The following is a 27,031-nucleotide window of genomic DNA, read 5'->3' on the forward strand; positions in this document are numbered from 1 at the left end:
CACCTGGGGGGTGCCCCGAGGGGGGCACAACCCACCAGGGCGCGCCTGGGGCCCAGGAGCACCCAAGTGGGTTGTGCCCACCTCGGTGGCCTCCCGCACCCCCTCTTTACCCTATAAATTCCCAAATATTCTAAATCCCTCGGGGTTAACCTAGATTAGAAGCTATGCCGCCGCAAGGCTCTATAGCCACCTAAAACTAATCTAGACCCTGTTTCGGCACCCTACCGGAGGGGGGAATCATCACCAGTGGCCATCTTCATCATCCCGGCGGCCACCATGATGAGGAGGGAGTAGTCCACCCTCGGGGCTGAGGGTTTGTACTAGTAGCTATGTGTTTAACCTCTCTCTCTTTCGTGTTCTTGAGATTCCACGATCTTGATGTATCGCGGGCTTTGTTAATATGGTCGGATCATATGGTGTTTTCCCCTCTCTATCTTGTTGTGATGAATTGAGTTTTTCCCTTTGAGATTTCGTTGTTATCGGACTGAATACTTTTATGGATTTGAGAAGCACTTGTTATATGTCTTGCATATAAATACTCGAGGTGACAATGGGGTATCATATTGATTCACTTGATATGTGTTTTGGCACTCAACTCACGGATTCCCACGGTGACATTGGGGTAATCTATGCATAGGCACGGTGACATTGGGGTAATCTATGCATAGGGGTTGATGCACGTTCTCGTCTTTTGTTTCTCCGGTAAAAATCTTGGGGTACTTTTTAAGGTTCTTTGTGTTGGATTGAGTATTATGAATCTGAAATTATTTGGTCTTATTTTAGTACGAACTATTGGAATGATCAATCGGAAAGAATAGCTTCGAGGTGGTTTCGTATGTTCTCCGCTAGATAGGAATTTTGGAGTGATTCTTCGTTGCCCGTTGAGGGGTGGTATATGATCCAATTATATTAGCATTGTTGAGAGATTGCACTAGCGAAAGTACAGACTCTAGGCCTCATTTTCAAGCATTGCAATACCATTTTTGTGCTCGTTTACTATTTGCTACTTTGCTGTTTTTATTTATTCAGATTATAAAAATATATTTCTATCCTCCATATTACACTTTTATCACCATCACTACTGGAATCAGCTTCTTTGCCGTCTGCCATGGCGGACGGCAAAGGCACAGATCACGGACGGCCAACATCTTTGCCATCTGCTAGTGGACGGCAAACTGTCTGGATGAATGCCTGCCAGCAAAGGCCTTCTTTGCCGTCCGCTTCTTAGACACGGACGGCAAAGGATTACTCCATCCGCCATCCGAGACCAGCAGACGGCACAGACAGTTGACGGCAGTGCGGTGGCGTGAGAGCCATTAGGGGGTTAACGGCGCTCTTTGCCGTCTACCAGCGGACGGCAAAGTGTCAAAGATCTTTGCTGTCCGCTAGCAGACGGCAAAGAGCCCAACTAGGCAGCACTGGGAAGCTGCCACGTGTCCAGATATGCCGTCCGCCAGTAGACGACAAAGAGATTCAAATCATTGTCGTCTGCTGGCGGACGACATAGCTGGCCACTTTGTTGTCCGCCAGCAGACGGCAAAATGACCAAATAGGAAGCCAGTGTTCCTAGTTTGCACAGGTGACTGCCACATGTCCTTTTTGTCGCCCGCTAGCGGACGGAAAAGAGGCTATATATCCCCTGTTTTTATTTATATCCATAAATTAGACGTGGTTTCAAACACAGATATACATGCATACATATCCAACAGCATGTCCAACAACATATTTCATCCAATCCAACAACATAGTTCAACAAAGTTCAACATATTCATATATACATAACCAGAAACAAGTTTCCAACAACATATCCATATAGACATACATATGCAAACAAGTTTTCATAAACAACAAGGAAGCACCACAAGAATAGTACACTCCATGAATCCAAGCTTCCTCATGTAAAGCAAATCTACAAACTGGGAAAGATGAAAGTTAGAAGAAGAAGAAGAAGAAGAAGAAGAAGACTAGTTAGAAGAAGAAGAAGAAGAAGTTTTTTTTCTTCTCTTTCTTTTTATCCTCTCCTCTTCTTTATCTTCTTCTTCTTCTAACTAAGGTAGGTAAAAATGTCATTTTATTGCTAGGCTAGGTAAAAATGCTAAGTGTAGGTCATTTTAGAGCTAAGGTAGGTAAATAGGTCATTTTGGAGCTTAGTGAGGTTATTATGTCATTTTCGAGGAAAATAAGCTAAGTCTATATCATTTTGGAGCTAACAAAGATTATCATGCCATTTTTTATCTAAGTATGCTCAGTATGTCATAAATGAACTGAATAAGCTAAGTATAGCTCATTTTTTATCTAACTTAGGTAATTATGCCATTTAGGAGGAAAATAAGCTAAGTATCCATTTGTAAAGAAAAACACTAGAGAAAACTTACCCTAATCACAACAAATGTGATGAAGATCGCAACAAAGGTAACAACTGATCCAACAGCATAATGATACCAAGCCTCATTATCAATGGCATATTTTCTAATCTTCTTAAGCTTCAGACGCATTGCATCCATCTTCAAGCGCATTGCATTCATTTTCATCTTGTGATCATCGATGACATCGGAAACATACAACTCCAATGTCATCTTCTCTTCTTCAATTGTTTTAATTTTTTCTTTCAAATACTCATTTTGTTTTTCAACTAAATTTAACTTCTCGACAAGAGGGTCCATTTCAAATTCCGGTTCACATACCTCCTAGATTAAAATTTCTCTTTGTCAACTTGATGGCCATAATTGTCATAAATGTGAAATGCAACAAATAGTTATGAAAGAGAATTTACCACATCTGAATCATACATAGTATAAGAAATGGCACTATGTATAAGAAACAATCATACATAGTAAGAAAATTATAAATACCAACTATATAAATCATACAATCATACAAATAACTATATAAATCAAGTACAACGTAAAAATTTGAATACCTAATAATCACTATCGGTAATGACGTGCTCTTCATCATCATTAATAAAAGCATCATCATCATCACTATCGGTAATGACGTGCTCATCATCATCATCATTAATAATTGTATCCTTTTGGCATGCCATCTTTTGACTTTTTATTTAAATAATTTGGCATTTTCGTAGGCTTGGGTTCTCCATTCATCAAGTGAGCTAACGTCAAATAACCTCTTCTCACCGGCAAGTTTGAAATCACAATTGAGCTCTTTAATAGCCCAATAAGCCTTATGTTCTAGTTCGAGAGCTAAGTGACATGCTTTTCCATAAACCATTTTATACGGAGACATACCCATAGGATTTTTATATGTAGTTCTATAGGCCCATAATGCATCATCAAGTTTCTTGGACCAATTCTTTCTAGATCTATTAACATTCTTTTGCAAAATCAATTTGAGTTCTATGTTGCTCAATTCTACTTGACCACTAGACTGTGGGTGATAAGGAGATGCAATTCTATGATTAACATCATATTTAGCAAGCATTTTATGGAAAGCACCATCAATAAAATGTGAACCACCATCAGTCATTAAATATCTAGGGACTCCAAACCTTGGAAAAATAACTTCTTTAAGCATTTTAGTAGAAGTGTTATGATCAGCACTACTAGTTGGAATAGCTTCTACCCACTTAGCAACGTAATCAACAACAACTAAAATATGTGTATATCCATTAGAGGCAGGAAAAGGTCCCATATAATCAAAGCCCAAACATCAAATGGTTCAATAACAAGTAAATAATTCATAGGCATTTCTTGACGTCTACTAATATTACCAATTCTTTGACATTCATCACAAGACAAGACAAACTTACGGGCATCCTTGAAGAGAGTAGGCCAATAAAAACCGGATTGCAATACCTTGTGTGCAGTTCTATCTCCAGCATGGTGTCCTTCATAAGCCTCGGAGTGACACTTGCGTAGGATCCGTTCCTGTTCATGCTCAGGTACACAACGTCTAATAACACCATCTACCCCTTCTTTATAAAGATGTGGGTCATCCCAAAAGTAATGTCTCAAATCATAGAAGAACGTTTTCTTTTGCGGGTATGTGAAATTAGGTGGTATAAATTTAGCAACAATGTAATTAGCATAATCAGCATACCATGGAGCAGTATGAGAAGCATTTATGACATTTAATTGTTCATCAGGAAAGCTATCATCAATAGGTAGTGGGTCATCAAGAACATTTTCAAACCTAGACAAGTTGTCTGCAATGGGGTTCTCAGCTCCCTTTCTATCAATAATATGCAAATCAAATTCTTGTAGCAAGAGAACCCATCTAATAAGTCTAGGTTTAGCATCTTTCTTTTCCATAAGATATTTAATAGCAGCATGATCCGTGTGAATAGTTACTTTAGAATCAACAATATAAGGTCTGAACTTATCACAAGCAAATACAACTGCTAAAAATTCTTTTTCAGTAGTAGCATAATTTCTCTGAGCATTGTATAGAGTTTTACTAGCATATTGAATAACATTTAATTTCTTATCAACTCTTTGCCCTAGAACAGCATCTACAGCATAATCACTAGCATCACACATAATTTCAAAGGGTAAATTCCAATCAGGTGGCTGAACAATCGGTGCAGAGATCAATGCTTTCTTAAGTATTTCAAATGCTTCTACACAATCATCATCAAAAACAAATGGTATATCTTTTTGTAATAAATTAGTCAGAGGCTGAGAAATTTTTGAGAAGTCCTTAATGAACCTCCTATAAAAATCGGCATGACCAAGGAAACTTCTTATACCTTTGATGTCCTTGGGACATGGCATCATTTCAATAGCATCAACCTTGGCTTTATCAACTTCAATACCTCTTTCAGAAACTTTATGCCCCAAGACAATACCTTCATTAACCATAAAGTGGCACTTTTCCCAATTCAAGACAAGATTAGTTTCTTCACATCTCTGCAAAACTCGGTCAAGGTTGCTTAAGCAATCATCAAAAGAGGATCCATAGACGGAAAAATCGTCCATGAAAACCTCACAAATCTTTTCACAAAAGTCAGAGAATATAGCCATCATGCATCTTTGAAAGGTAGCAGGTGCATTACATAAACCAAAAGGCATATGCCTATAAGCAAAAGTACTGAAAGGGCAAGTAAAAGTAGTCGTTGATTGATCATTGGCTGACGCATGTATTTGAGAGAAATCAGAATAACCATCTAGAAAGCAAAAATGTGTGTGTTTGGATGATCTTTCTAGCATTTGATCGATAAAAGGTAAGGGGTAATGATCTTTTTTAGTAGCTTTATTTAATTTGTGGAAATCAATTACCATCCTATAACCTGTAATAATTCTTTGCGGGATCAACTCATCTTTATCATTAGGAACGACAGTAATACCTCCCTTCTTAGGGACACAATGGACAGGACTTACCCACTAACTATCAGCAACTGGATAAATTATACCTGCCTCAAGAAGCTTTAGTATTTCCTTTCTTACCACTTCCTTCATCTTAGGATTCAGTCGTCGTTGATGATCACGAACTGGTTTGGCATCTTCCTCCAAATTTATTTTGTGTTGACATAGAGTGGGACTAATGCCCTTAAGATCATTAAGAGTATATCCAATAGCAGCATGGTGCTTCTTCAGAGTTTTCAATAATCTCTCTTCTTCATGCTCTAAAAGGTTAGCACTAATAATAATAGGATATATAGTTTTCTCATCAAGACAAGAATATTTAAGAGTATCAGGTAACGGTTTAAGCTCAAACACGGGATCACGCTTGGGTGGAGGAGGATCCCCTAGGATTTCAACAGGCAAATTGTGTTTCAGGATGGGTTCCTGTTTAAAGAATACTTCATCTATTTCCCTTCTTTCATTCATAAACATATCAATTTCATGGTCTAGCAAATATTGTTCTAAAGGATCGCTAGGAGGTACGGCAATAGAAGCAAGACCAATAATTTCATATTTACTAGGCAATTCCTCTTCACGGTGTTGTCTATGAAATTTAGAGAAATTAAATTCATGAGACATATCACCTAAACCAATAGTAACAACATCCTTTTTGCAATCTATCATAGCATTAACAATGTGAAGGGTCTACCAAATATAATGGGACAAAATCTATCTTGTGGGGAACCAAGAACAAGAAAATCAGCAGGATATTTAGTTTTCCCACACAAGACTTCAACATCTCTAACAATTCCAATTGGTGAAATAGTATCTCTATTGGTAAGTTTAATTGTGACATCAATATCTTCTATCTTAGCAGGTGCAATATCATGCATAATTTCTTTGTATAAGTCATGAGGTATAGCACTAGCACTGGCACCCATATCACATAAGCCATGATAACAATGATCTCCTATTTTAACAGAAATAACAGGCATGCCTACCAAAGTTCTAGGTTTATCTTTAGCACAAGGTTTAGCAATTCTAGTAGTCTCATCACGAAAATGAATAACATGCCCATCAATATTTCAAACAAGAGATATTTAACAATAGCAATATTAGGTTCAACTTTAATTTGCTCAGGAGGTGTATAAGTTCTAATATTGCTTTTACGAACCACAGTTGAAGCTTTAGCATGATCCTTTACCCTAACAGGGAAATGTGGTTTCTCAACATAAGAAGTAGGAACAATAGGATCATTATAAGTGATAGTCTTTTCTTCAACTTTAATAGGTGCAGCTACTTTTACTTCTATGGGAGGATGATATTTAAACCACTTCTCCCTAGGGAGATCAACATGAGTAGCAAAAGATTCATAGAAAGAAGCTACTATCTCAGAGTCAAGTCCACATTTAGTGCTAAATTTACAGAAAACATCGGTATCCATAAAAGATTTAACACAATCAAATTTAGGTGTCATACCTGACTCCTTACCTTCGTCGAGGTCCCAATCTTCAGAGTTGTGTTTAATTCTTTCCAATAAATCCCATTTGAATTCAATAGTCTTTGTCATAAAAGAGCCAGCACAAGAAGTATCGAGCATGGTGCGATTGTTATCAGAAAGCCGAGCATATAAATTTTGAGTAATCATTTCTCTTGAGAGCTCGTGATTGGGGAATGAATATAACATTGATTTAAGCCTCCCCAAGCTTGAGCGACGCTTTCTCCTTCGCGGGGTCATAAATTATATATATAATTGCGATCACGATGAACAAGAGGCACAGGATAAAACTTCTGATGAAATTCCAATTTCAATCGTTTGTAGTTCCATGACCCCGTATCATCACATAGCCTATACCATGTCAATGCATCTCCCTTCAAAGATAAAGGGAAGACCTTCTTCTTAATAATATCTCCGGGTACACCTGCAAGCTTAAATAATCCACAAACTTCATCAACATATATTAGGTGCTCATCAGGATGCATTGTTCCATCTCCTACAAAAGGATTAGCTAGCAGTTTTTCTATCATACCCGAAGGAATTTCAAAGCAGACATTTTTATTTTCAGTAGGTTTAGTAGGTTGGGGAGAAACTCTTTGCTCTACTGGTCGGGGTGAAGATACCCCAAACAAGCCCCTCAGAGGATTACTTTCCATAGTAACAAGTGACAGTAAATTTCAGCACACTATATAAATTTTTCCTTACCAAATTCCACCTACCAAAGGCGCTTCACTCCCCGGAAACGGCGCCAGAAAAGAGTCTTGATGACCCACAAGTGTAGGGGATCTATCGTAGTCCTTTCGATAAGTAAGAGTGTCAAACCCAACGAGGAGGAGAAGGAAATGATAATCGGTTTTCAGCAAGGTATTCTCTGCAAGCACTGAAATAATAGGTAACAGATAGTTTTGTGATAGGATAATTTGTAACAAGTAACAAGTAACACAAGTAAATAAAGTGCAGCAAGGTGGCCCAATCCTTTTTGTAGTAAAGGACAAGCCTGGACAAACTCTTATATAGAGAAAAGCACTCCCGAGGACACATGGGAATATCATCAAGCTAGTTTTCATCACGTTCATATGATTCGTGTTCGGTACTTTGATAATTTGGTATGTGGGTGGACCGGTGCTTGGGTACTGCCCTTACTTGGACAAGCATCCCACTTATGATTAACCTCTATTGCAAGAATCCGCAACTAAAACAAAATTATTAAGGTAAACCTAACCATAGCATGAAACATATGGATCCAAATCAGCCCCTTACGAAGCAACGCATAAACTAGGGTTTAAGCTTCTATCACTCTAGCAACCCATCATCTATTTATTACTTCCCAATGCCTTCCTCTAGGCCCAAATAATGGTGAAGTGTCATGTAGTCGACGTTCGCATAACACCACTAGAGGAGAGACAACATACATCTCATCAAAATATTGAACGAATACCAAATTCACATGACTACTAATAGCAAGACTTCTCCCATGTCCTCAGGAACAAACGTAACTAATCACAAAGCATATTCATGTTCATAATCAGAGGGGTATTAATATGAATATTGGATCTGAACATATGATCTTCCACCAAATAAACCAACTAGCATCAACTACAAGGAGTAATCAACACTACTAGCAACCCACAGGTACCAATCCCGGACTTGGAGAAAAGAATTGGATACAAGAGATGAACTAGGGTTTTGAGAGGAGATGGTGCTGGTGAAGATGTTGATGGAGATTTCCCTCTCCCGATGAGAGGAGCGTTGGTGATGACGATGGCGATGATTTCCCCCTCCTGGGGGGAAGTTTCCCCGGCAGAACAGCTCCGCCGGAGACCTAGATTGGTTTCGCCAAGGTTCCGCCTCGTGGCGGTGGAGTCTCGTCCAGAAAGATGGATTATGATTTTTTTTCCTCATCGAAAGACTCCATATAGCAGAAGATGGCCATCAGAGGGCCACCAGGGGGCCCACGAGGTAGGGGGCGCGCCCAGGGGGTAGGGCGCACCCCCACCCTCGTGGGCAGGGTGTGGCCCCCCTGGTGAACTTCTTGCACTCGGTATTTTTTATATATTCTAAAAATGACTTCCGTGAAGTTTCAGGACTTTTGGAGCTGTGCAGAATAGGTCTCTAATATTTGCTCCTTTTCCAGCCCAGAATCCCAGCTGCTGGCATTCTCCCTCTTTATGTAAACCTTGTAAAATAAGAGAGAATAGGCATAAGTATTGTGACATAATGTGTAATAACAGCCCATAATGCAATAAATATCGATATAAAAGCATGATGCAAAATGGACGTATCAGTACACATTCATATTCTTCTCTGGATAGTTGGGCCCTGGAATTATCAACGTCAGGAAAATATTCTTTTGTTGCATAATCTGCCCGGGGGGGGGGGAGATTGAGTGGAATGACAAACACGGGCCAACAGCTGTATGGGGTTGCCATCTGACCAAACACACTGAACCCATCTGTGCTGATGGCGACTCGAGGATGCCTTGGATCTGCCGTTTTTTCCTTATGTAATGCATCGAAGCGCTTCCACGCTTCACCATCCGATGTGTGCACCATCATCACATTCCCATATGCATCTAGTTCGGTTCTTTTGCCTGTTTTGTGCCATGTCATCTGTCTGGCCGTCTCTTCGACCATGAAAAGACGTTGAAGTCTTGGTACGATTGGCATATACCGAAGAACATTAACGGGTATTTTGGTCTGCATCTTCTCACCCATATAGTTGTCTACCACAACATACCTGGAAGAATTGCAAATGGGACAACAGTTCAAGTCCTCATACTGAAGCCTAAATAAGACACATCCTTTCTCACAGGCATGTATCTTCTCATAGGGCATCTTAAGAGCACGAAGGATTTTGTCTGACTGGTACAGGTTTGGAGGTAGCACATGGCCTTTGGGTAGAAATCGGCCGAATACTGTCATCATCGCGTCGTAGCATTCTCTGCCCAAGTTGAATTGAGCCTTCAAAGCCATTATTTGTGAGATGGCATCCAGCTGACAAAGCTCAGTGTGCTCGTGGAGAGGATGTTTTGAGGACTCCAACATTTCAGTGAAGGCCTTTGCAGATTCCTCCATCTCCTCGTCCGAGTCCCGAGCATCATCAAAGTCTTGCACCATGTCTGCGGTCCCGGTACCATGCTCGTCGGTGCGACGACGAACCTCGGCTCTGGCACGTTGGGCAGACTCACCATGTAATGTCCAAACCGTGTAACCAGGCGTAAAACCAAACTTCTGTAGGTCTTTACTCATTTCAAGCTCGTCCCTCTTTTAATAGTTGTCGCAACGGGCACAGGGGCACCAGCTAAATTCCTAGCCATTTGCAAATGCGGCTCTAACAAACCCCTTGGTTTTTGTTAACCATTCCTCGGTCCAAACTTTCTGACTAGTGTAACCGGTGTACATCCATGCACGATCACTCACATTGACTTCCTACTAGACACACAAGAAATATATACATAATTAAGCAAACCATATCCATCAGTTAATGGAGTTTGTTAGTTTTATTATGTCCATGCAACCTACACGCTAATAGGTAAAGATAGGTCCTAATCCCACCCGAGTATGTGTAGATCGGGTTCGTTTTCCCATGCCCTGCTCCGGATCCGACGCAAAATTTCGGCAGCACCTCCCCGTTGTTCTCTTGATACACGTCTCGGCAATAAGCAGAGAGAATGTGTACCCGGAGAACAACAGGGAGGCACTGACGAAATTCTGCATCGGATCCAGAGCTGAGCATATGGGAAAACGAACCCAATCTACACATACTCGGGCTGTCCATGGATAACGTTGGACAATTCGAAAGAATCACGATTATAAATATGCCAATGCATGCATATTTATAGATGTAACCCTTACGAACGGGAGATGCATAGTGGTTACACATACTGATGATTGACACCTATAGCTAGCAAGTTTCATCGGCACGAAAACCAGAACAAAGCAAATGAAGGGGGAGGAGGAGATGTCATTTGTGCTCACCAACAAACGCAGGGGCGGAGCTCGTCGAACACTACACCCTCACAGTGACGAAATACCTGCATATTTAAATCGAAAGATGAGTAACATAGCAAGTATTCGACACCGACGGCCACATGTACCTCGCACTAATGATACTTGCTATTTACGGTACCATTGACACCGAGGAACCCTCTAACCCGCTCGTCCCCGGGCAAACTAAATAGCAACTACCATCGGTGCAAGGTACATGAGGCGGTCGGCGTTGAACACTAGATCCACATCCCACAAGTGAAGCCGGCGCCCGACGTCCCGCAACAATAGTTCTGGTGACCGATGATGGTCGAACACCTTGGCGAATTTGTCTGGCAGCCTCTGCGATGAGGATTAAAGCCAAGTTTTTGAAATTTCAAACAACCAAACCGACTTGAGTTAGTTTGGGTGTTTCAAGTTTCAACACTTAGCTTTCAATCGTCATCTCTGGGGCTGCCAAACAAATTTGCAATGGTGTTCGACCGCCATCGACGCCGAGAACTGTTGCCGCTGGACGCAGGACCCGTGTGTCACTTGTGGGACGTGGATGTAGTATTCGACACCGACGGCCACATGTACCTCACACTGACGATACTTGCTATTTAGGGTACCATCGACACCGAGGAACCCTCCTTTTCTTCTTCTTCTTCTTCTTCTTCTTCTTCTTCTTTCTCTTTTTTCCTTTTCTTCTTCTTCTTCTTCTTCTTCTTCTTCTTCTTTCTCTTTTTTCCTTTTCTTCTTCTTCTTCTTCTTCTCCTTTTTCCTCTTCTTAAACCTAGCACTAACCTAAACCTAAAGACTCAAAACTACACCTAAACCTAGCACTAACCTAAACCTAAAAACTCAAAACTACACCTAATTAAACCTAGCACTAACCTAAAACAAATCGAGAAAATAGAGAACAAAAAAACAGGAAAAAACAGAAAAAATTACCTCTTGCTCCGGCGAGGTCGGCCGGTTGGGCGGGCAGGCGCAAGGGCCGCGGGGAGGAGGACGACAACGGGGCGGGCGGCGCAGGGACCTCGGGGAGGGGTCCGGCACCGGGGCGGCCCGGCGCAGGCCACTCCGGCGACGGGGCGACGGGGCGGGGATGGCCGGCGGCGGCGACAGAGGAGAGAGGCGGACGCACGGGAGGGAGGGAGAGAGAGAAAGAGAGGGGGGAGATGGCTCGGCCCGTTAAGTGGGCCTTCTTTGTCGTCCGTTAGCAGACGGCAACGAGGGCCACCGTTAGGGCTGGCTCACGTCTCCTCTTTGTCGTCCGCAAGCAGACGGCAACGGACTAACATTGTCGTCCGCCAGCAGACGGCAAAGTAATCACCTCTTTTGCCGTCTGCTAGCGGACGGCAAAGAATCTGACCTAGCCACGCCGTGCCCTGTGGGGCCCACCTGGCTCTTTGCCGTCTGCCTTATAGCTCTTTGCCGTCAGCTGGCCGACGGCAAAGAAGCAGCTGACGGCAAATAGCATTTTTGACATCTGCCCTTTCTTTGTCGTCCGCTTTGTGGAAGCAGACGGCAAAGAGGCTCTTTGCCGTCAGCTGGCGGACGGCAAAGAAGCTGATTCCAGTAGTGTATCTCTTCGCCGAACTAGTGTATTTATATAATTTGCCATTGTATTAGGTGTGTTGGGGACACAAGAGATTTCTTGTATTTGGTTGCAGGGTTGTTTGAGAGAGACCATCTTCATCCTACGCCTCCCACGGATTGATAAACCTTAGCTCATCCACTTGAGGGAAAATTGCTACTGTCCTACAAAACTCTGCGCTTGGAGGTCCAAACGAGTCTATAAGAATAAAGTTGCGTAGTAGACATCAGTCACCAAGTCAAGAAGCACGACAACGCCTTCGCTGTGACCGCATAGAGAGCTCCCGTTGCCCGTTCCATGTTGGTCGTTGGTTGAAGACTATATATTATATGTCGGGTTTCGGTTTAAACTTATGGTATTATGTTAAATTTGTAGTGCGTGGTTAAGACTTGTATGTGTGCCTAAGTTTGTTGTCTTGCTCTAGTTTATTCTTAGCTATCCATGTGTGTCTCTGATAACCTCACCACGTGAAGGAGTAGGTTACCACATAGTTTTTCTGGATGTAACCAAACAACTGCTTGTGTTTTCCCTAAGACAAGTCCGCAACCAAACAACACGTCTTCCGTTTCGGCACATGCACGCTAGAGGTGGTGCGGACAATCAGTCAACATATAGATATTGGTTTTTTGCCTGTATTTGCTCAACCAGACTCAACCGAGACAAGTATGCAAAGGGGCAAAAAAAATGCAGGTTACCAAACACATTCCTAGTGTTTGCTCGTATTTGCAAGTTTTGGGTTTTTTCTCGTGAAAAAGAATGACAAAGACAACTGGAGTCAATGCCCCGTTAAGCGGGGAACGACGAATGGGTCTCGCTCCAACAGTCTATTCCGTCTTATCCACAGTTGTGGAGTATTAACTGTAGAGCTACACCTGTAGTGCAGTACTACTAGTACTACCATTCATTGGTTACAGAAGCTCCATTCATTGGTCATTCATCTCGCCCATCTGAGATTCTCTTCACTCCATGGATGATTGATAGTTGATACCTGTCCATAGGCAACTTTGCGCAACAACAACAACTGTGCTCTGTCCAGAACTACGTGCATACACAGCACATTGTTTCGACCATGTCTCTGGAGTCGTCCATCGCTCTCCTTCGCCACCTCACCGTGCTCACCCTCGTTGCTCTCGTCCCTTCTTCGGCCGCACTTAGCTTCATCTACAACGGCTTCCAGCACGCCGCCGACCTGAGCCTAGACGGCTCGGCGTCCATCTTGCGCGGCGGCGCGCTTCAGCTCACCAACGACAGCAACAACCTCATGGGCCACGCCTTCTTCGCGGCGCCAGTGCCAATGCTCGTGAACAAGGCGGTCATCTCCTTCAGCACGGCCTTCGTCTTCGACATCGTTACTGTCGGCAGAAGCGGCGGCCATGGACTCGCTTTCGTGGTCGCGGCTTCCAAGGTGCTCCCCGGGGCAAGTGACGAGCAGTACCTTGGCCTCCTCGGCAAAGGAAATCTGGGCAACTCCTCGAACCACGTTTTCGCCGTCGAGTTGGACACGGTGCAGGCGAACGGGCTCCTGAACGAGACGAACGCCAACCACGTCGGCGTCGACTTGAACAGCCTCGTGTCCAACGTGTCGGAGCCGGCCGCCTACTTCACCGATGACGACGGCAGGAGCGTCTCCGTGCCGCTCGGGAGCGCGCAGCCGATCCAGGCGTGGGTGGACTACGACGGCAGCGCCAAGGTCCTCAACGTGACCATCGCTCCCGCGTCCTTGCAAACGCGGCCTCGCCGGCCGCTTATATCGCAGGTCATTGACCTCTCGCCGATCTTTAAGGAAGACATGTACGTCGGTTTCTCGGCGGCGACAGGGAAGTTGGCGAGCTCGCATTACGTTCTTGCCTGGAGCTTCCGTACCGACGGAGTCGCGCAAGCCATCGATCTCTCCCGGCTGCCGAAAGTCCCAAAGGCGCCGGCTCCTCCACCTTCCACGTCCACCATCATCAAGATCGTCGCTCTGTCTTGCGCCGCCACGCTGGTCATGGTCGTCGCCGCCATCGGTGCCGCGTTTTGGCTGCGGAGAAGGGCGGCGCTGGCCGAGACGCTTGAGGAGTGGGAGCTGGATCACCCGCACAGGTTGCCATACAAGGAGCTGTACAAGGCGACGAAGGGGTTCAAGAACAGTGAGCTCCTGGGCGCCGGTGGCTTCGGCCAGGTGTACAGAGGCGTGCTCCGGCGCTCTGGCAACACGGTGGCCATCAGGAGGATCTCAAGCAACGGGTCGCAGGGGATGCGCGAGTTCGTCGCCGAGGTCGCGAGCCTCGGGCGCATGCGGCACCGGAACCTGGTCGAGCTGCGCGGGTGGTGCAAGCACGGGCAAGACCTGCTTCTGGTCTACGACTTCATGCCCAACGGCAGCCTCGAAGCGCACCTGTTCGGCAGTGCCGGCGCCGGCGCCGGCGTCGGCGTGTCCCCGTCGCCGGCGTTGCTCACGTGGGAGCAGCGTTTGAGGATCCTCAGGGGCGTCGCGTCCGGGCTGGTGTACCTGCACGAGGGGTGGGAGCAGGTGGTGGTGCACCGCGACGTCAAGGCCAGCAACGTGCTGCTGGGCGCGGACATGAGCGCGCGGCTCGGCGACTTCGGCCTCGCGCGCCTCTACGAGCACGGCGCGGAACCTGCCACGACTCGCGTCGTCGGGACGCTGGGCTACATGGCGCCGGAGCTCACCGTGACTGGCAAGGCCACCACGGCCAGCGACGTGTTCGGCTTCGGCGGCCTGCTTCTCGAGGTGGCGAGCGGGCGGCGGCCCATCGACCCCATCACCGGCGTGAACCTGGTGCGCTGGGTCCGAGACCACGGCGTCAAGGGCGACCTGGTGCGAGCCGTGGACGAGAGGCTCGACGGGTGGTATGACAAGGAGGAGGTGAGGCTGGTGCTGTGGCTGGGTCTCGCTTGCAGCCAGTGGCGGCCGGAGGCACGGCCTAGCATGAGGCAGGTTTGCCAGTACCTCAACGGCGAGGAGGAAATGCAGGAGGATGCCGTGCTCGTCTTCTCAGACGTCGACTCCATCGACTTCGGCTCCTTGACGTCGCTGACATGGTCGTCATCATGTCAGTCATGTGCAACAATGTCGGCGGGCTCACTGCGCCGTGGACGGTGAATGGCTTGAGCTTGAAGAGCTTTTGCCAAATTCCCGTGAGGCTAAAACTTTCTACTCCTCGACCATGCGTTCATGCTGTCTTTTAAGCTTAAGGATATACTAATAACCAAGTACTAGTGCGCAGAATAGCATGTAGGAACTTTTACTGTGGGATACACCTACCAGTGAATGGAATTTCAGAGCAAATTGTATCAGCAACTTCAATACGACTGGCACAAGATGCAAAATTACATGCTTGAGATAATAAAAGGCAATATGTTAACTCAGATATACATGGGATGTTTAAATAAGTGTAGACAAATTACAAGCCTTAGATACACAAGAAGAGTTTATTCAATCAACCGGTATAACACAAGCCCAGGCGCAAGCCATCTCATACAAATGTCGTTTCTTCAGAAAGGCCCCAAAAGGAATAGTTACAGCAACAAATAATCCATGCCCATTCGCCCAATAAGCGAGCATAAAATAAATAAATGCACAAGACATGGAAATATCGGCTTCACTAGAGCTAGAGGTAGATCTTCAATGCCCTCAGCTGGTAATTTGGTCTGTGCTCCCAAGGAAAACAAAATGAATTAGCTTGAATCCCTGGAAACAATCTTGAACCAAATGAAATGAAATTCAAAATGAACTGAGACAACGGAGAATCGGCACAGACAAGAAACATGGAAAAACAAGACTTGACTTACAAATAGAATTTTTAAGCAGGGTATGTTCTCAAACTAAAGTCTTACTGATCCAGATAGATATTTGGTTTCCAAACGGGGCACAATTTTCAAGAACTAAATTACTCAACCTAAGAAATATTGCAGATAAATATCAATAACAAGCCTGTATGAACCTCCTCACGTCCAAGATCTAGATTAGTCGTCTGATCACATTGTGTTCTTCTAGATAATTGGTTTTAAGAAACGAAATATTTTCAACCAGACGTATACGATACAAACCTTGGCTCTTAGTAGGGAGGATCAGGGTTAAATGCTAAAGTTTCCCTCCAGATGAGCTCTTTCATATGTTCTTCTGTAAAAGATGGTTGCTCAAAATCAAAGCTGAAAGGTGCTGGGCAAGTGGGTTCTTCGTTGATGTCATGAAGAGAAGCCAAGTATGGGTGATGCAGAGCCTCATCAACTGCATGAAAAATGATTTTGAGCCATAGTAAAGCAAACAAAACTAACATAAGTAGTTAGTTCAAGCCCATGTACCAGTGATGCGTCTGCTTGGGTCAAACACCAGCATTCTCTCTAACAGATCAACTGCACCATCAGACATGTTGCGGAAGCGCAGGCGGAAGTCCTGCCTTGGGTACTGTGGTAATTGCTTCATGTATCTTCGTGCATTATCACTCCGAAGAAATCCTAGGCTCGAATCATCTGGTGATCCTATCAGCTTTTGAAGCAGAAAGCCGGAAAGGACTGATTAATATTTGACACAACAGGTTCAAGAGACATCATTAAAAAAAGAAGCAAAAATGCATTCCGTGGTACTAAGAATGGTCGATTTGAAGCTAAGAATGTATTGCACAGAAACCAACCAGTATACATAGTAAAATGTATAATTTGAAGAGAAGAGACATCCACAGAAACTTGCACGAAGTTAATAATCCAGGATTCCAGATCTGATGATACAGTAAAATGTTGCAGCACCAACATGCTACCAGATGCAAAATACATTTACTAATTCAGTGTCGGCGTAAAAGTAAACAACTTCTATTCAAACACAAGATGCGAAACAGGTCTAACAATACAGTCAGATGTGCCAAGAAAGATCCAGTTATCCTATTGTTCCAAATATAACAATTGTCAAATTCTATTAAAGAAGCTCAGAAACAGACTCATCTTAATTGATTGACAGCTTCCAAATAGACAACAACATGACTTGTCAATGTGGATACCAAAAAAGGCAAGCGACGAGTTGAACAAACCTACCTCAGTGATCAATTTTAATTGTTGGATGTAATCTCTTCCAGGAAACAGGGGTTGACGAGTAATAATTTCACCAAGTATGCACCCAACTGACCAGACATCAATTGCAGCAGTATATTGTGAACAGTTCAACAGCAACTCTGGTGCTCGGTACCAACGAGTGACCACATACTCTGTCATGAGATCAGTTTCTGAAGTGGTCCTTGCAAGCCCAAAGTCTGCAATCTTGAGGTCGCAATTTGCGTTTAGGAACAAATTGCTTGGCTTCAGATCACGGTGCAAGACATTTGCTGAGTGCACATATTTTAGCCCTCGAAGCAACTGATACAAGAAGTACTGCAATGCAAAACATGTAACTTATGATTGCTGGAAAACAGAGCTCATAAACCTAAACTAAGAATTAAAGAAGGTACAGAACACAACATGTAACTTATGATTTCTGGAGGACAAAGCTGATAAACCTAAGCTAAGAACTAAAGAAGGCACAGAAAACATCTGTGAGTACATGTCAATCGATATCTACATTAGTCACAACAAGATTTGTTTCAACTACAAATCCAGCAAACACATAAGAATCTTGGCACAAGCAGGCGGCAACAAACCTGGCAATGGTCGTCAGTCAATGATTGATTTGAGCGAATGATCTGGTGGAGATCCGTGTCCATCAACTCAGTAACAATGTACACATCCTTAAAATCATCTCTTCTTGGGGGGCGTATTAAATCCTTTATGGCAAGAATCTGTGATCCAATTTTGAAACCATGATCAGAATAAACCCATCATAGGAATGACTGACAGTGTGAGTATGAGTGGACAACAAAGCCCATTAACAGTAAAATTGTAATGACAAAAACAGAAGCCCACTCAGGCACACCGCTTCTAGAAACTTAGACAAAGGAAATAAAACCACTAGTAGAAGCCAACTTCAGAGAAAATTGTCAGCGCACACTCGACCCTATGACTGTGATGCCAGCTGATCCCTATGCTTCTAGATGCTTCTTTAGTAAGAAGCTTAAGTATTACCACAGAACTTCATCATGTACATAATCAAGCAATAAGGGTCAGTTCCTGGGTAGGGCCATACTCTGCGATTTACATTCAACATATTACACCTAAAGTAGTTCTTTCCTTATGCATAGTAATTCTCTATAACCAGAAGTACATGACCACTTGCCTCTGCCAAAATTTGGTATTCAAAAAGAAACTAATAAGAGCAGCGTTCACAGTTGAACATGTGTTGCTCAAGCACAGTGGTAAGCTATCTTATGTATAGAAATGTAAAGCACACAGCAAACACTTATAGCGGTATGGCAAGTACATCGAGCAATCACTATACATGTCCAAACAAATTAAAACAGACAAGTCTTACATTCTCATGGTCCATGTGGCGAAGAAGCTTTATTTCTCTCAGCGTCCGCTTGGCGTCGATGTGGTTGTCAAACGCATTTCCAATCTTCTTGATCGCAACCTCCTCTCCTGTATCCGAACTAACCGCCGCGCTACAAATAGGGAACAAGAGTAGGCAAATATAAGCACTCCTACTGCAACCCTTAGGGTGGGGCGTCGCCGTGACTCACTTCCTCATCATAACTTTATGCCTAAAAACGTCATACCCGCATGTGTGCCAAATCTGGGCAGACACCGCCGCACGGCGCGGAATATTCTACACATGGCATAGATAGATAGCAGCTCGGATTCGCTATTAACTGCAGCGGCACGCATAAAATCCGTGATTCGGGAGGGGAGAACGCACCAGACAATGCCGTAGGCGCCTCGGCCGATGGGGCGGATGGGCGGGGCGTACTTGGAGGCGACCTCGAAGAGGTTGCCGTAGACGTTGTAGAGCACGTAGCGGCCGCCGTGCGTCGCCATCCCCTGGATCTGCGCGGCCCCGCCCGCGGCGCCGCCGCCGCCGCCGGAGGTATCCATGGCCTCTTCGTCGCCGCTCGCGAGGGGGAGGAGCCGAGGAGGGGGAGAGCAGGGTTGGGTTCTAGGGTTGGTGCTTCGCAGCGACTAGTCGTTCATGGGCTTGGGGGACTCTGGTGGAGAAGCTTCCCCCTCTTTTTGACTTGGGCGGCGACTGGGGAATGCGGATGGGAGCGAGCGGACGCGAGGACGGAGACCGCGCGCGTGGGGCGACGTTAAGGGGAAAACACAAGGGAAAAAAAGGTAGATAGGGGTAAATGTCCAATTTGCTTAATTTATTGCTTTGTACTCCATTTAAGAAAATGGTGAGGGTTCATACACACCTTTTTTTGGCGAGATCATACACACCTTATATTGCTCTAACGACTTTACTGATCTACTCCTCCATTCTTTATTGTAAGAAACTGCAAAGACGTCTTACATTAAGAGACAAAGATTGTATCTAATTGTACAGTCTTTACAAATAATTACAGATGATACACCGTGAGTTGTGAAGATTAGTTGCAATTATTTAAATGATTGCTTGTATGAACCATTAATGTTTATATTCGCAAAAAATAATGAAACATTAACGTTTGGATTAATAACAATATAAAAGAATTTATCTGAAATGCATGTAATTTATTGCATTTTAGTACTGTATATTTGTAGAATATTTATTAATATAAGTAGCATGGATTGCGCAAACAATGTGTTTTTTTCATGCACGGTGGCATGGTGAATTACATGATTGCATGTTACTCCCTCTGTTTTTAAATATAAGCCCTTTTAGAGATATCAGTATGAACTATATATAGAGCCAAATGAGTGAATCTAACTCTAAAATGTGTCTATATTCATCCGTATGTAGTCCCATATTTAAATCTTTAAAATGTCTGATATTTAGGAACGGAGGGTGTACAAGAATTGAATGTAATGGGTCTTCTTTCATGCATGATGACATGATGGGCTAACATAGTTGCATGTTACAAGGATTAAAATCTTGTTACATCATTCCACCTAAACGCGTCCGGTGGCCACCTTCTTTCCACTCGTGCAATCACACCACAATACTTCATAACGGTGTTTAAAATGGTGTATCACTGATACACATGTATATTACCGTAAACATATTCACACGTGGCATACAAAAAAAGACAAATACATATTTCTAAAATGGACTAATTTATTCTGTTGTTTGAGCTGAATTTTTTTTGTACAATCTACAAATCACAATATTTTCAAACAATTTTTCACACGTCCGTGTTTTCCATGGATTGTTTTATTTTTCTAGCTTTGAAATATGCCTTTTGAGCTTTTTAAAATACCCAGCTCACCAAGAGTCCGCACCCAGAGGACAAGGGCATAATTGGAGTCCTAGGTGACGCCACATCCTGATCTGATGCGCCTGGCGAGAAGAATGGTCAGACAAAAGTCAGTCACATGTCGGCCTCTGCCTTCATTCCTAGTGGTTGGCTGAGATAGTTTCCTCACGCTCCGGGCACTCTCTTCCCGTGCCTTTCTCCGGTCATCAGTCTCAGGGTCTCCGACATCATGTAACCAACCACCCGAACCACCATTTCTTCCAAGGTCACCTTTGCAGGACGCACAACGATCAGTGTGAAGGCGCGACGCAGACCTTGCTGGTGTACTAATCAAAGTCAGGAAGGGTACCTGTGTTTAGCTCCCTCCGATCTTTCTGGTTGCTAGTGCAACGCGTCGTCCAGATGCTAGAAATGTCAACGACACAAAAAAGTAAGAAAAGTACCACCAAAATTGTTTGGAGATTTGTTGGAGGAGACTCGTTGTCCATGACGTGGTTTTACCGTGACCGGGCTTGCATGTATGTGTATACAACAAATCTTTGTACAAGTCACCCCTCAAAAGAAACTTTGTACAAGTCAACTGAATAACGAAGTCATTTTCATTTTGGTAAAACCAGAAGAGTGACACACGTAAATGCGCGGCAAGATTTCGGTATGACGTGTTAGAGCATCTACAGTCGGGCGTCTCAAACCCGCGTCAAACGTCCCGGCGGACAACACGTTTACTGACCGGTCACGAAAATGCGACCAAGACGGACGCCTTAAACGGGCCTCAAACGTCTGGGCTGACCGGCACCCCTCATATCCAGCTCAAATATGGGACAGATATGGGGCCGTCCGGGCGCGTCTGCCACGCCGGGCTGACGCTCGGGTCCCAGAGGAAAACAATCTGAAACCCGGTGGTCCGAAGCTCGTCTCCTCCGTCAGACCAATGGCGCCGCGTGGCGCCGCCTTAGTGGGACGTGTAGTGCTTAGCCCGAGTATTTAAGCCGACTGTCGGCACCGGAATCCTACCCGTCCACATTTTCCCCCTCTCGTCTGCCGTCGCCGCCACTTTTCACTTGTCGTCCGCCACCACTAGTAGCCATGTCCCCATGCCGCCGGGTAAGGAGCTGCCCATATCTAACGTCGGAGTGCCGGCTACAGCTCCTTGAGCACGTCCGGGCAAGGCGCGAAACTTGGATCGCCGTGGGGCTACCTCCGGATGCGGTGGATCCGGAGGAGGACATGGAGGAGGAGGAGGAGGACGAGGAGGTTGAGGAGGAGCCAGAGGAGGACGTGGCGGACTTTGAGGACGCGGATCTGCAGGCGGAGCAGCAGGCAGAGCAACATGCCATCATTGATTCCCTTCGCTCGGAGTCGGATGCAGAGGCCAGACGTCGTCGTCGGCAGGTAATGGAGGTGGAGCAAGCCGCTGAAAGTCGACAAGATGCTCGCGTACATGGATGAGGAGGAGCCGGAGCCCTCCTACGCGCCCGTCCACCGGGCACCGACGTCGTGGATATCTTCGACGACGAATTGTAGCTAGCGTGTTGTAGTACGTAAGTTTATTTTGCATGGTTTGTATGGATCTAGGGGAAGAAATATGAGAGATCCCCATGCGGAGAAGGAAATTTAAGGCGTGACCGGTCACTACCGCGGATGCGCCCGATCGTGTCCGTGGACATTTCAGAAGTTCGATTTGCCAAGTCCGGTCGTAGATGCTCTTATATCATTCAGGCTCCTATAAGAGGGATAAGACTCTACTCATGATCCCTGTGGTTTGTGAGCTCCAGGTGTTCGCCAAGCAGTTGTACCGATGTTTGCATAATGGTTCTACCGGTGGTACTTGGCAATCACCAGAGGATACCCACACGGCGATTGTACTACCGGTCAAGGGTGACTCCCTTTGGATGTTTGTCGGAGTAATGGGCCACGGGTAGCCTAACCCGAGTCCCGGAACCTTTCAAGACAGCGGGCCAGCTGCGCCCCTCAAGACATCAAGATGAAGTGCCGCCTTCTGGTGGCCGGCTGGCTGAGGGGCCAACTGCCAGAAGGCGGCCAAGCTCAGGAAGGCGGCTCCAAGACGGGCCGACTCCTGGCAGGCGGCCTCGAGAGAGGCCGGTTCCCAGCAGTCGGCCCACGGTGTCCTCAAAGTCTGCACCCCCATTAAAGAAGACAAGACCGGGTGAGGCAACAGTGTATCCCATCCCCCTAGATCCAGGGGCGGGCGTGGCCACAGTGCCTCGTACCAGCGGATATCTCCGCTCGGCGCGGCACTGTTGCCACTTCGTCCTTGACGTCACTCCTGACAAGCAAGGCCCTGCTCCCATGACCGCCTGTCGGTACGGCTCAAGGACGGCAGGCCCTACCAGACAGCGAGAGCCCGGAAGACAGCGGGAGTCACACCAGTCGGACCCGAGGGAAGCCGGCTCCCAGCAGCCGGCCCGAACCTTTCTCAGGGCCCCACACACCATTAACCAGATAAGATGCAGAGTGGATACAGTGATCTCCCACCAGGCGGCGGGACTGTAGCCACGCCTCCCTGACCGAGCACGCGTCATTAGCAACACAACTACAGTAATCCGTAGCCGGCAGGACCCGCGAGCGGCGGAGGCGGCCTGTCGGCTTCGTACCAGACCAGGCAGCGGGGCCCACCAGGCGGCGGGCCCCAGCAGTCGGCGACCAGAGAGACTGACAGCCGGGCCCTACGCCCGGCTAGATTACCATTGTACCCCTGGGGGGGTAGGCCTATATAAACCCCCAGGGCACCCATGCCAGGGCACCCATGCAAATGGTTCCCACCCAGTTAGGACTAGATTCATACCTAGGGGAGGAGAGAGCAAGCCTGGCCTTCTCCTACCTCTAGCATACAGCTCGAGGAGCACCATTGTACTCACTTGCGCCTTAGTGATCACGCGGAGATCCCGCAGAGCAGGACTAGGGGTGTTATCTCCTAGGAGAGCCCCGAACCTGGGTAAAGTTCGTCGGCGTACGTGTCTACTCCTCATCCCGCTTCCAGGCACCGATGACGTTCTACTCGCTCCCACCATGATAAGCCATCCATTGGCATATGTCGCACCCAACCCCCGACAAATTGGCGCCCACCATGGGGCCAGGTGCACCGTCGTTTGGAGACCTGTTCTGGACGGGATCCCCTTTTCCTCCCTAGCGAGCGTAGCCAGCCCGGCACACCAGACGGAGTCTATGCCGACGCGCTGCATGGCGTGGAGCTCGCCTATGCAGCAAGCTACAGTAATCCGTAGCCGGCAGGACCCGCGAGCGGCGAAGGCGGCCTGTCGGCTTCGTACCAGACCAGGCAGCGGGGCCCACCAGGCGGCGGGCCCCAGCAGTCGGCGGAGCAGCCGGCGACCAGAGAGACTGACAGCCGGGCCCTATGCCCGGCTAGATTACCATTGTACCCCTGGGGGGTAGGCCTATATAAACCCCCAGGGCACCCATGCAAATGGTTCCCACCCAGTTAGGACTAGATTCATACCTAGGGGAGGAGAGAGCAAGCCTGGCCTTCTCCTACCTCTAGCATACAGCTCGAGGAGCACCATTGTACTCACTTGCGCCTTAGTGATCACGCGGAGATCCCGCAGAGCAGGACTAGGGGTGTTATCTCCTAGGAGAGCCCCGTACCTGGGTAAAGTTCGTCGGCGTACGTGTCTACTCCTCATCCCGCTTTCAGGCACCGACGACGTTCTACTCGCTCCCACCATGATAAGCCATCCATTGGCATATGTCGCACCCAACCCCCGACAAATTGGCGCCCACCATGGGGCCAGGTGCACCGTCGTTTGGAGACCTGTTCTGGACGGGATCCCCTTTTCCTCCCTAGCGAGCGTAGCCAGCCCGGCACACCAGACGGAGTCTATGCCGACGCGCTGCATGGCGTGGAGCTCGCCTATGCAGCAAGCTGCCTCGCCGACCTTGTTGGCGAGGTTCGCCTCTCCAACGAGCCGGCGTCCGATGAGGGCAATGATGGCCCTGAGAGCCGCCTCGTCAGCCTCCTCGATCAGCTCCATGTGGCCGGCGAGCCCGCTGCGGGTTTGGAATCCGTTGGCTCCACCGACCCGATGCTTGTCGATTTCGACACTGCGTCGCTTGACGCGTTCCCCACCAACGTGGTGGTCTACGACGAGCCGCCTTCTCGCGAGGAGAGCGACGAAAGCGCTGTCACAGAGGTGCTTGTCATCGGCCACAGTGAGCACTTTGGCGGAGGTGCTCACGATCCACTCAACGCGGAACTACAAGACCTGACGGCACCCATCCCAGAAGACGTCGACGCCGAGATGCTGGAAGCACGCCGCCTCCAGCTTGTCGAGGGCGCCAAGAAGCTGGCTAGCATGAGACGCGTGTCGGAAGCCTACCGACACGAGATGGACCGCGTTGTGGGCGGCACGCCGGCTCCCGCTGGGCCCAGCCGCCTTGGCGCAGTCCAGCAGCGTGGCGTGGCCATCGCCAACCTGCTCGGGGCAGATCACCCCGTCTACGCCACGCCCGCGGAAAATATCCGAATTGCCCAGGCAGCGACAGAAGAGTTAAACAAGTTCGAGGGCGAAGAGCGTCTCCAGATGGCGGAGCGCGTCCAGCGGCTCCTTGATGCGGCTGCTGAGCAGCACGAGGCCGGTTGCCGCACTGAGGCGCCACACCGGCAAAACGACGATACGCCTCCCCACTGAGATCAAGGCGCGTCATCTCGGACACCAACTGGTGACGTCCGCGGAAGAAGAGACAAGGAGCCGGCTGCCAGCCGCAACCGGACTCGCATCACCATTGAGCGTGACCAAGACGGCCGCCCAAGAGGAGTGGAACGACGGGGTGACTGTCTGCCTCCTCCCCCTCGAAGGGAAAGGCGCGTCACCCTGCCGCCTGTTGATCACCCGACACTCGGCGACCGCCTTGGCTGCCGAGAGGGAGTCAGAGAGAACGATGCCCACCACCGGATCGACCGTCTCCACCTGTCCCTGGCGCTAAAAGAGGAAGATGAATTGGGTCTGCCCTGTTTCGGCCCCCGCATTCAAGACGAGCCCTTCCCCAAAGGGTTCACGCTCCCAAGAGACACGCCCAAATACACCGGCTCCGTGAAGCCGGATGACTGGCTGGTCGACTACTCCACAGCCGTCAGCATAGCAAACGGCAACAAGCGCGTTGCCGTGAAGTACGTTCCGCTCATGCTCCAGGGCACAGCCCGGACATGGCTAAATAGCCTGAAGCCCCGCAACATCAACAGCTGGGTCGACTTCACTGAAGCCTTCATCCGCAACTTCACCAGCACATATAAGCGGCCGCCCAAACCTCGCCAGCTCTCCTTGTGCATACAAGGCCCCAACGAGTCGACCCGCGACTACCTCATGCGCTGGCCGAGCTCTGCAACTCTTGCGAAGGCGTGCACGAGGTGCAGGCCATCGAGTACTTCACTACTGGGTCCCGAGAGGGCACCCTCCTCAAGCACCGACTCCTCTGTGACGAGCCGGCGACCCTCGACGAGATGCTGATCATAGCAGATAAATATGCCACGGCCGACTCCTCCATGAAGGCAGGAATCCAAGTTGATGCGTCTGGAAAAGTAGCCCCTCCAGCTCCTCGAACCCCGGCTGGCGACACCAGTCGGCGCCAACAACCAAGTGAAGGAAATATGCCCTAGAGGCAATAATAAAGTTATTATTTATTTCCTTATATCATGATAAATGTTTATTATTCATGCTAGAATTGTATTAACCAGAAACATAATACATGTGTGAATACATAGACAAACAGAGTGTCACTAGTATGCCTCTACTTGACTAGCTCGTTGATCAAAGATGGTTATGTTTCCTAACCATAGACATGAGTTGTCATTTGATTAACGGGATCACATCATTAGGAGAATTATGTGATTGACTTGACCCATTCCGTTAGCTTAGCACTTGATCGTTTAGTTTGTTGCTATTGCTTTCTTCATAACTTATACATGTTCCTATGACTATGAGATTATGCAACTCCCGTTTACCGGAGAAATACTTTGTGTGCTACCAAACGTCACAACGTAACTGGGTGATTATAAAGGTGCTCTACAGGTGTCTCCGAAGGTACTTGTTGGGTTGGCGTATTTCGAGATTAGGATTTGTCACTCCGATTGTCAGAGAGGTATCTCTGGGCCCTCTCGGTAATACACATCACTCAAGCTTTGCAAGCATTGCAACTAATAAGTTAGTTGCGGGATGATGTATTACGGAACGAGTAAAGAGACTTGCCGGTAATGAGATTGAACTAGGTATTGAGATACCGACAATCGAATCTCGGGCAAGTAACATACCGATGACAAAGGGAACAACGTATGTTGTTATGTGGTTTGATCGATAAAGATCTTCGTAGAATATGTAGGAGCCAATATGAGCATCCAGGTTCCGCTATTGGTTATTGACCGGAGACGTGTC

General features: G+C 47.0%; 2 protein-coding genes across 2 annotated transcripts; one reads left to right on the forward strand and one right to left on the reverse strand.

Moving 5' to 3' along the window:
- The first annotated feature begins 13,287 nt into the window (after positions 1-13,287).
- On the forward strand, positions 13,288-15,679 carry LOC123049180 (L-type lectin-domain containing receptor kinase SIT2-like). Its single transcript, XM_044472160.1, has one exon. The coding sequence runs from the start codon at positions 13,439-13,441 to the stop codon at positions 15,473-15,475; it is 2,037 nt and encodes a 678-aa protein (XP_044328095.1). The 5' UTR covers positions 13,288-13,438; the 3' UTR covers positions 15,476-15,679.
- A 37-nt stretch (positions 15,680-15,716) lies between these two features.
- LOC123049193 (mitogen-activated protein kinase 6) lies at positions 15,717-19,505 on the reverse strand. The gene is made up of 7 exons (XM_044472164.1): positions 19,151-19,505; positions 18,767-18,896; positions 18,000-18,137; positions 17,401-17,733; positions 16,678-16,861; positions 16,423-16,603; positions 15,717-16,023 (listed from the first exon to the last, which is right to left on the reverse strand). The coding sequence occupies exons 1-6, from the start codon at positions 19,324-19,326 to the stop codon at positions 16,431-16,433; spliced, it is 1,134 nt and encodes a 377-aa protein (XP_044328099.1). The 5' UTR covers positions 19,327-19,505; the 3' UTR covers positions 15,717-16,023; positions 16,423-16,430.
- Between the last annotated feature and the right edge of the window lie 7,526 nt (positions 19,506-27,031).

The sequence above is a fragment of the Triticum aestivum genome, chromosome 1A (genome assembly GCF_018294505.1).
Source record: "Triticum aestivum cultivar Chinese Spring chromosome 1A, IWGSC CS RefSeq v2.1, whole genome shotgun sequence".
Classification (NCBI taxonomy): Eukaryota; Viridiplantae; Streptophyta; class Magnoliopsida; order Poales; family Poaceae; genus Triticum; species Triticum aestivum.